General features: G+C 39.3%; 1 protein-coding gene across 1 annotated transcript; it reads right to left on the reverse strand.

Annotated features, from left to right (window-relative positions):
- On the reverse strand, positions 4,947-9,928 carry LOC109836950 (myb family transcription factor PHL11). The gene is made up of 6 exons (XM_020405009.1): positions 9,878-9,928; positions 7,990-8,066; positions 7,834-7,894; positions 6,012-6,078; positions 5,626-5,695; positions 4,947-5,540 (listed from the first exon to the last, which is right to left on the reverse strand). Exons 2-6 carry the CDS (start codon positions 8,035-8,037, stop codon positions 5,136-5,138), a joined length of 651 nt encoding a protein of 216 aa, XP_020260598.1. The 5' UTR covers positions 8,038-8,066; positions 9,878-9,928; the 3' UTR covers positions 4,947-5,135.

Genomic DNA, 11,454 nt, shown 5'->3' on the forward strand with positions numbered 1-11,454 from the left:
CCTCTTACAGAAAAAGATACATCACCCCAGTTATTTTATTTAGTGGAGACGTTGGACGGTAACGATCTGCTGCATATATATGGAGCCATGACATGGGGTGGGGCGTGGGGGGGGGGGGCGGGGGGGGGGGGTGATCACCTGATGGAGACTACGATGGTGAGGGGTTGTCCAAGCGCGTGATATTCGAGACCCAAGGGTTCACTGGAAGGGACGAAGATGATCAAATTGGAAAGACTGGAGGAGGGCACGATCGATAGTGTTTTTGGGGAATAATCGTTCGATGATGCTAAAGACCGGAGACCTGCCTGAGCTGAAAGAGAATTGTATTTATTTCACGAATGGAGCTGGGTATTGCAGCACGAGGCAAGATGTGGGGGTCTTTAATATGAAGGATCGGAGTGTTCAGCCGCTAGCTGCATCATCCTGACTCACTTATAAATCGCTTAATTTGGCCATGTAGAAATTGGCAGTTGATGGTTCAGAACAGGCAGTTGACAGGTTGGCGGTCGACCGTGGCGGTCGACCGCGTTCGTGCACAGAAGGCACTGTGCGTCTGGATTAGTGGCGGTCGACCGCGACGGTCGACCGCAGAAGTTTCTGTTTTTCATGGCCGGTCGACCGTCGCGGTCGATCGCAGATGTTTCTGGACTTTAAGGCTGCTCTGGGATTGAGGGCGGTCGACCGTGAGCGGTCGACCGCGATGGATCGCGTCGACCCACGGTCCGATCGCGGTTAGCCAGTTTTCGGGTCTGGTTCTGTTTCCAAACGCGTTTCGTTTGGGATTGGTATGAATACCTAGAGGGTGTCTCTAGGGTTTGAGAGCAGGAGATTTGAGCTGTTGAAAGGGGTTTTCTTTGGGCTTCTATTCTAGGAGCAATTGGAGAGATTGAGAGTTGATTTGTAGAGGGTTTATGAGAGATTTGTAATCCTAGTTTGTTCCTCTTGATTTCTAATAGTAAAAACCTCCCTCTCCTTACCCCATGGACGTAGCCCATTGCTGAACCACGTTAAAACTAGTGTTGATTGTGTTTGTGCTATTGTTGGTGTGATTGTTCATCTCTCTTGGCTATTTAGTATTGGATCTCGGCACAGGGGTTCCTCCCCAACAAGTGGTATCAGAGCTTCGGGCAACGCTTAGGCTTTTTGGAGGTGTAGATCAGTTGGAAAGTTCATCTAGAGCTTCGATTGGTGATAAAGGTTGGATCTTTATGGTAAAGTTTTTATCTTTTTCAAGTTGGATCTATTTCTCGTTTGTTCCGCAATTGTTTGGGTGCTTTGAGATAATGATTGGGAAAGATAAAAGTGGGAAGGGTTCTTCTAGTGTGAAGACCGTCCAAAGTTTGAATGTTCATTCTATGAAGATAGATGTGGAGAAGTTCGATGGCACAAATAATTTTGGACTTTAGAGATGCAAAGTCATGGATGCGCTAAATGTGCAAAATTTGGAAGATACGTTGGAGTTGGACGGAAAACCGGCCGACATTGATGAGAAGGTTTGGAAGAAAATGAATAGAACGGCGTGTGGTGTGATTAGGTATTGTCTCACTCAAGATCTAAAATATGATGTGATGAATGAGACTTCTGCAACGAAGAGCGTTGAAAACCGCTTGCATTTGAAGAGGAGGCTTTATCGCTTCTAATTGAAGAAGGGGACATCCATTAGTGATCACATGAACCACTACACAAAGCTACTTGCAGATTTGGCGAATGTAGATGTTATTATTAAAGATGGGGATAAGGCGTTGTTATTGTTGAATTCCTTACCTGACGAGAAATATGAGACCTTCGTCCTCACTCTTATTAATGGGAATGCGTCTCTTTTATATAGTGAGGTCACCGCGGCTCTTGTGAATTATCAACTTCGTAAGAAGGACAAGGAGACTTTCATTGAGCCGGTAGTGGGGGCATTGGTTGCAAGAGCTAGAAGTCCAAACCGTGATAGGAGGTCGCAGTCTAGAGGGGGCATCCTGCAGTTGGTAGGAATCAGTGTGCCTTTTGTAGAGAGGATGGACATTGGAAAGCCGAATACCCAAAATTACAAGCTGGGAAGAATAAGGGAAAAGCTATTCAAGCTTCAGAGGTGAATGTTACCAAGGCTAGTGGTGATGTTTCAGATTCAGATTCTTCGGGCTATTTGTGCCCACCTCTTCCATCAGTTGGTATTGCCGACTCCACCGAGTGGATGTTGGATTCGGGTGCTACTTACCACATATGCCCTAGGAGGGATTGGTTCTCCAGCTTTCAGAAGTTGGAAAGAGGAGATGTTGTACTTATGAGTAATGATCACAGATGTCCTATTGGTGGTATTAGTACCGTTCGTATTCACGAGTGACGGAATGACTCGGGAGTTGGTTGATGTGAGGTTCGTTCCTCAACTGAGGAAGAACATCATTTCACTTGGGGTATTGGAAGTAGCAGGCTATAGGGTGACCTTGGTGGATTCTCGCTTGCAGGTCACATTGGGGTCCATGATTGTTATGAAAGGCGTCAGGAGGAGTAACTTGTATTATCTGCTTGGGAGCATGGTGATTGATAGAGCGTTGACGACTTCTTTGGCTAGACTGTGGCATTATTTGATGCTGTGATATATTATTGTTTATGCCGTGCATAGATTGTTGAGGAGTGCTATGACCTGCAGATTGAAGTCCTTTGAGCATATTGGGATGGGCGAGAAGACCGAGGTGGAGTTGGACACTTCTATCCACCGATCGTGGGGTCTTATTGGAGGTGTTCAGTCAGGCATTAGGAGGCCTTCCATGGATGCATTATTGGGAGGTAATTGTTATTTTGTTTCCTATGTTGGGGATTGTACTAGGCGGGTTACAACCAATGCCCATTTGTATGAAGCCCTAATAGTCTGCGATAGTTGGAGGAGGTGTATGGGCAGAAAGGTTACCCGTCGTACTAGTTTTAGTAGGGGTTCTTTCTTGCATTGGTACCGAGCTCATGACAGTTGGAGACACTTCAGAGGAGAGGAGACAGTGGGGTGACGTGATGAGATGGCGGATTTAGTGGGCCGTTCTTTTCTGGAGGAAGATCAGCGTTGGTTGTCGAGCAATGGAATTGGTATTCAGATTTCGACATGTTTGGGCTATCTTATGAGGTTGCCGACTGCTACGTGTAGAGTTGTTAGATCTGGTGAAGGTGCTTTGGTTTTTGGTTGGCGTCGGATATTTGGCTACCCAGCACTTGGTCACATCGTTGATGTGAAATTGGATCTGATTACGCATTTGGGATTCAGTGGCTCATTCGGCTATCAGTTGGGAGCTTCTGAGTTTGGTCTGAGCAGGTTTGTCACTTTGGACTCTCGGCGGATAGAGAGTATTGATCATGTCAGTGGGATATTACAGCGGGTGGAGCGTGATGCTACTCCATATTGGGTGGAGCTTACTCCACATACTCCAGGTCATTTTGTATTAGTTGGGATTCTGGCTGAGGTGACATAGTTTGGGGATCGGATTATTCAGGATGCAGATGACGAGTTGGTAGATCCATGTGCAGCTGGTGGATATAGCTTGGATACGGCCATTGGTTCACCTCAGGTGGAGGTGTTTGGATCGTTTCAATATGGAGCCGTTGGTGATGCTGTTAGCCGCGCATTGGATGTTGGTATTGGTGAAGAGTTGATGACTCTTCTTTTGGATTGAGGACCTTTGGAGGCCATTAGGTGAACTACGTGAAGGCTTGATTCCTTGGAGAGGATACGTAGGCAGTCAGTTTTTAATGCAACCGATTTGGTGAGTAGATACAGTTGGTTTGGGGTGAGTGTTCGCACTCCCGTTTGGGTCTCGACGTGTTGTGGATGGGGTCCGTTGTCATGAGTCCGTTGCCATGGCATATTGGATGTAACAAGTGAGGCAATTGGTTTGGTTGGTGTAGGCTCAGTTTGGAAGAATCTTCGCCGAGGTGGAGATTTGTAGAAATTAGCAGTTGATGGCTCAGAACAGGCAGCTGATAGGTTGGCGGTCGACCGTGTTCGTGCACAGAGCTTTCTATGCGTCTGGATCAGCGACGGTCGACCGTGGCGGTCGACCGCAGGAGTTTCTGTTTTCATGGCGGTCGACCGTCGCAGTTGACCGTGAATGTTTCATTTGGGATTGGTATAAATACCTAGAGGATGTCTCTAGGGTTTGAGAGCAGGAGATTTGAGCTGTTGAAAGGGGTTTTCTTTGGGCTTCTATTCTAGGAGCAATTGGAGAGATTGAGAGTTGATTTGTAGAGGGTTTATGAGAGATTTGTAACCCTAGTTTGTTCCTCTTGATTTCTAATAGTGAAAACTCCCATCTCCTTGCCCCGTGGACGTAGGCCATTGCCGAACCACGTTAAAACTGGTGTTGATTGTGTTTGTGCTATTGTTGGTGTGATTGTTCATCTCTCTCGGCTATCTGGTATTGGATCTCGGCACAGGGGTTCCTCCCCAACAGGCCACCCCCTGTTTAATTGGCACCGCGTCTGGCATAGAAGCGTGAGGGAGATGTACCAAATCGCATTTGGTCTTAAGTTTTTATTTGGCATCGTGAGCAAGCATTGAAATCACTACATGTTTTTTCATTTAGGTCGTTTTAATACTTTCTATTGTTATTATTAGAGTTTCTGTATAGTAGCATTCATTTGAGATTTTCATTTTACTAGACGGTTAGATCCCCTGTGCTCAAACAATTTAGTAAATATCTAAACCGAACTACAAACGTTATACAATGCAGTGATCCTAACCTCACTAACAATTTTTAGTAAAATAAATATCTAACCGTCTGTGCTCAAACAATTTAATGAGAAGAAAATAAAAAATCTGAATTTTCCTGAATCTAAAGCTTGATGAGTCTTGTTCATTTTACTAGACGTTTTTATTTGATAATTATCGACTTTATTTTAGCCAAAATCCAATAGTATCACTAGTATCGAAGTGTTACTACTTATTCCTCAAAAATGTACTCTATTATTCCACATTTCAAGAGAACTTTTTTATTTGATGTTCTACGCGTCTGAATTGAACAAAATTTACACAAGCAAGCATTCATCTCATCTGCTCAGAGAGCTGCCTAAATACGGGGGAAAAAAATTACTTTATACACATAAAAAATTCCCATAAACCAAATAAAAATAATTCATCCATAGCAACTCATCCAAGTTGATATCTACCTCCCTTGCAATTGCATCCGCAGATCTAGTTCACTTCCTAAAGTTCCACCAAACAAATCATACCCTCCTCCTTTCATATTCAAATCCAAATGTTGCGATCCTCCGCCACTAGGGAACTTGACATCCGCAGTATCTTCAGTATCTTCCTGATAAAGCCGGAAACCAGAAACGTGCGCCTTTGCTTTTCCTGACTCTGTCTTCTTATTGTCCTCAGAGACAATATTGCTAACATTTTCCATTAATCCTGACAAATTTAGATTGAAATCTGTCAGCTGAGCTCGGCTTTCTTCTATGTTCTCTGTGTCGTTTACGTCGTAGGAGAGGCTCTTCTGGGCTTTTTCTAGTATTGCTTGTAAATATTTTCCTTGAGCTTCAATTCTCATTTGCAGTTTCTTTTGTACCTGGAGCGTTTGTAGTTCGGTTAGATATGGTGATTAGGGGATATAACAGGAAAATTCAGATTCAGGAAGGGTGTAGAGTACTTACTTCCAGTTGTTCTTGTAGCTTTCTTTGCACCTCAATTTGATATCTCAGTGACTCTGCCAGTGGCATTTCTCTGCATCAAAATTGCTAGCGAGGTTAGGATCAGTGCTGCACAAAGTCTAACTAGAAATGTCTGGTGTTGGTCAAATTAGTCTAAAAACTGTAACAGGTTAATTCTTTCGTTATATCAACACTAAGAAGTTGCAGTAAAAGATTGAGTGCAGGAATAGACTTAAGAGTGGCTTGGTGATAATTATGTATATAGTAACATCTTCCGGTTAACCTGGAGAATTTTAGATCGAGTACAGGACGGAGTAATCAATCATTCTGATATATTGAATGTTGTGTACTATGCATAAGATGTTAATTCGGTGCATATAGAAACATACCCTCCATTGTTTCCTCTTGAGACATCGCTATTAGTGGCAGAAGAGTAATTGACTCCACTAGAGCTCCCTAAATTTGAACAGACAATGTTAGTACTAAGATATAATGTAAGGTGTAATCTTATACGTTAAATATGACATTTTTTATAATTCCATATTAACATCTGAAATCTTTACATTATCAAACCCATACCTCAAATCAGTTGAATTGGTCAAAGTTGTCCACGGATATTCCTTACTATTTGAACTAAAACTCACTAAATAAACTAACAATATTCCCACAATTTCTTTTTTAAAATCCAATATAAATGATTGAGGTATTAATTTAGGAATTTTAAGATTTCAAATAATAATATAAAATCATGGAAGGCCTATAACAAAATTATTCCACGGGGTTTTTCTCTTTTAACCCAAAGTTTTACCCCCGCTTACTTAAAAACCCACCTACTTTTTCAAACATCAATACACCTATTATACCCATGTGACTTTAGTTTTAATCTCAATATCCATTACACCTCTCTATCTCTATACAGTATTTTTTCCAAAAATGAAAAACCCGACACTGCCCTTTCTGTCTTCTTCTGATCATCGCTAACAGCAGATGACATTAATGACAATGATGTCAGCAGAAAAGGACGCAATGCTCTCACTCCACCAAACCCCAATTTGGTACCCATCTTCAATTTCTCTCTCTTTCTCTCTCTCCTCCATTAATTTCTCCTCTCTTCTTGAGAAATCTCTCCTCCCTTAATATTTCTCCTCATAGAAGACATTAATCCTACATCAGATCACTGATTGAGATCTCTTATGTTCGTTTCTTGTAGTAAAAGAAGACATTTGAAGGTAACTATAAAGTGGTTGAGATGCCATCTTTATATCTTGATTTGTTGAAAAATATAAAAAAAAATATGAAAAAACCTTTATTTTGTTGAGAAGACTATTTTCTCATTGAAAAACTTTGATTTTGTTGAATATATTATGTGTCGTGAGCGTTAGAAAAGTGCTATACTTTCTTTAAAAAGTGCTATGAAAAGTTAAAAAAGTTAAAAGTTCTATTTTTTTCTTTATTTGACACAAAAAATAAAAACCATTTATTTCTCATTTCTATAGAATATAGAAAACCTGGTCTTCAAATATTTAGGAATGGATATTGAATTATATAGTGTAAGAAACGTAGAGAATTGCATATTGAATGTCGATGTTGAATTATATCGTATACAATAAGAAAATGCAAATTAGACTTGTGTTTGTTTGGTAATATTTGATTGTTAGTTAAGATCCCCCACTTATTTTATTTTTTATGAACTTTAGTAGTAGATGAAGAGTTGTATTGTGCAATAATGGACTTTAGAGGAAACAATCATTTGATTCCAATGAATATCAAGGGGATTTTCAGTAATTTAGTGGCTGAGGTGCAAAGCAGATTTGTTTTGTTGTCAAGCCCAATGAAGTTGACTTATGAAGTCCCATATACAAAAGGATTGTTTGTACATGTTCATGATGATGTTGATGTGTTAACTATGTTCAACGTACATCTAAGTTGAAAGAAGAAGATAGTTAAGATGCACGTTGACATAGATCAAGATATGTTATTTGGTCTAGAGGCAAACACCATTCACATAAGGTAACAACTTGTTATATATTGTAAGTTCTATATTTTACAAAATTAATCCATGTTTATTTAATTATTCTGTAGTTCAAAAAGAAATGGGATGAAATACAATATGTGTATTGATGTTTGGAAAAGTCTGTGGGTTTTTAAATAAGTGGCGGTAAAACTTTAGGTTAAAAGTAAAAAACTTCTTATTAAATTTCTAATACATACCATTTTTGTTGGCATCCAATAATCCTGTCTCTTTCCTGGCTTGCTTTCCAAGTCTATACTTCTACAGAGAAAAAGGCAAATCTATAGTTGACAAAAGTACAGGAAAAAAGAGAGCAAAAAGTTGGAGAAGGAATAAAATTGAGGGAAGGTGATGACCTGCAGATGACTCTTGAGATGGTACAGTGTCAATCCCTTCATGCCCATCAATCTCAGCACTGACTTTGGCGTTGCTTCTGCCAATATACAAAGTTTTGGAGCAATCATTGAGATGGTAGAAAGTGGGATGATATTTATGACAAGATATCTGAAAGCTACGGTGCAACTATTCTTCACTTGCAAGATTTGACATTTTTCTTATATCCAGCAACGAAGAGTTTTGCTGAATTCCGTAAGAATCGTTTACTATTCGAAATTAGGCCGGGAGGCCACCGGAGGGAGGTGGCTTCTTCTATATGTATGTTCAGGCGAAGAAAGAGATTATTTTATTGTGAGGATAAAAGAGTCAAAAAATTTAAAACAAAGCTAAAGAGCAATACTTTTAAAACAACAATTTAAAGGCCATCCACAATTGACCCTCAAACTTGTGAAGATATTCGCTACCGAAAAACAAAAATTAAAATCAAGTAGAATTATGCCTGTTTAGTAAATATAAGAAGAATATGATTCCATATAACTCTTATTCCACCTTTTCCAATGGCCAATAAATATATATAGTCGCCATAATTTCCAAGTTCCCTGTGTGCATCTTTTTCTATAAGATTGCTCTTTTTAATAATTAATAAGATCTATAGTTCATCTCCGTTTGGCGTAAAACCTTAGCGAAGAACAAATTTGTATTTTGAGATGCATAAATTTATCTTTTCATTATATAAAAACTCCAATCTTAGATGATATTAGTGGGAATCCCATTTTGAGATTATAGGTCTTTCAAGGCCTCTTCTGTACCAAAAAAAAAAAAAAAAAAAAAAAAACCTCCAATCTAGGATTTAATTTTTAATATCTTTGATTCTTTGCACCAGGGCCTACTCTTCTCTTTTTTATTTTCAAAAAGAGCAGACTGATCATCACGACTTAAAGAACATGTCAAATGCATTAAATTCATAGTTTTTAAATTATTATCGGAGAAAGTATATATATATACATATATACACACTCGTTGGTAATCTAATTATTTTTTATTCTCAACAGCATTAATAATCTAAACTATGTACTAATTGTTTGGTCGAAATGCTGTTTTACCCCCTAAATTTGGCGACAAAAGGGGACAATCAAAGAACCAAACCCTATATTAGTAGTAACCTAACACGTGCTGCCTCGTTTCCTTCCATATTCACCGAACTCGAGTGAGGACCACCTAAATATCCTATAACCTCTTAATCCCGCAAATCACGGAGCAGCTTGCGGTCTTGGAGATCAAGAAGGCCTACACTGAGTTAATTAGTCAAATTATTTTTTTAAATAATAACAAAAGAGATAAATACGAGAATTTCACTGGGAAAAGAGTAAATATTTGCCGACGCATCCTTTTATGCTCCTTTTAAATAAGGTCACTAAATCTATCCTAATATCACTGTATAAATTTGATGATTAACACATCTAAATCAGAACACTCTAAATATTTGACATATCAACAACACACCAGTTGAGACGCAAGTCACCTTCTACTCAAACTAATGGGGTTGATTTGTTCCTCCAAACCCTTATTAATGCATCGATGACAATCAACCGGCAGACTACAACATCCGGATGATCTAACGTATACCTAGGTCACAACGGAAAACTAGCTTGTGGATGTCAGCCAAACATAAAACCAAGAGTGTGGAGAAACAAATCACGTTTAGCACTAATCGCCTTTCAATTCGTAGGGAAGAATGAGTTATCAATAATTCATTCTTTTCAAAAGGACAATCCCAAAAAATGATTAAGTACTAATAAAGGAATTGAGTGACGATAAATGCAATGAACTCTTAAAATTTTAGATCCATATTAAAACTTCTCCTCATGCAAATCTCAATAAAGCCATACAAATTAATGTGAGACTCACTATCGGGTCCGCCGAGTTTAGTGACCGCATCAACGAACCGATCGTGGAGATCCGGCGCAGCCTCTGGCTTCGGATCTCTCCGACATCATAGACTGCCGCCGGCAGCGTACACGGAGACTCAGCATGTTCGCAAGCGTAGTGACCCTCCTCTCCGTTGTTCCATCTGCTCAAACATTTTCTCTTCAGATGCCGATAAAAAAAAAAAAAAAAAAACTCGAAGGGGCGATAATTTCCTTAATTTCGTGAAAGAATAAAGTATAAAATAATATGAGGGGTTTTTTAAATTACGGAAGCGGTTTTAGAGAGTGGACGAATATCCTGGAAAACTTGGAGCTGGGGCAAGAAATAAATTCGGATTGACAAATAGGATGAGCACTCTTCGCTCTTTATACACATCGTACCTCGTTCAGTTGAATCGCTTGTGTCTTAGAACACGTTAAGGTTATTTTTATGCTTTGCTTCTTCTATCCGTTCTTTGGTTTTTGTTGAGGTTAGCTTCAGTGTGAAATACAATACTAAATGAAATTTTTTTAAGGAGAAAAATATTTGACGTTTTGTATTTATATATATTTTTAAAATTTGACTTTTTTACTTGGCCTTCTGAAAAAGAGTTCTGTAAATAGTTTCTCACATGCTATAAAGACACTTAAAACTTTTTTACATATTTATAAAATCAGTATCGTCTATCAAAAAATTGGGTCTCACTCTACAGAAGCAATACGTTAGTATAAAAATATAAAAAATCATAATCCAAAGAAAAAAAATATAACAATTATAGTAGCACAAAAGATTTGGATTGTTTCTCAATTTATATCTGCCATATGGTTATTACCATTATGATTGTACTTTTAGAAAAATATATGAACCTAAATTTTATTGCAAGTAAGAGAAACTTATTTTCAAGACAAGTAATTATGTCACTAGGTAACATATGTTTTGTTACCATTATGATTGTACTTTTAGAAAAACATCTGAACCTAATTTTTATTGCAAATAAGATTAACTTGTTTACAAGACAAATAATTATGTCACTAGGTAACATAAGTTTTGAGATTAAAAATCAATTAGACGGGGGAGAGAACCAAAAATTAGCTATCTTTGTGAACTAATTCTAACATTGACTCCGATCATAACATGAAATTGGTAGAAATACAATATTCTTTTCTTAAACAGATAAGACAATTTTGCTAAAAACATTCCCAAGTCCGTTCAAAATTTTTTGGCTTTATGAGTTTACTTGCGGAAAGATGGATTTCAGTTGTAGAACAATGTTCCGGCGGAACAGCAGAAGCGAGGGATTGGCACGTGGGAAAGGAGCCGACGTGGAAGCCAGCGTGGAATATTCGGCAGCAATTTGGGACGTGGGATATTCCGCACTATGTGCCACGTAAGCCGACAAGGGCGGCGTGAAGTTAGTGCGGGGCCCGCAAAAGGGACACGTTTCGCGAAGGCGGTTGGCCGATGATGGCGGGGGGAATCGCGTCGCGAATGTTGTGCTGGGTCGACCCGCCTTCTTTGTCTCATTTCTCCGCTCCCACCTTCACCCCTGTTTTTCTCTAGTCACCATCCCCTGTTTG

Source organism: Asparagus officinalis, chromosome 4 (genome assembly GCF_001876935.1).
Source record: "Asparagus officinalis chromosome 4, Aspof.V1, whole genome shotgun sequence".
Taxonomy (NCBI): Eukaryota; Viridiplantae; Streptophyta; class Magnoliopsida; order Asparagales; family Asparagaceae; genus Asparagus; species Asparagus officinalis.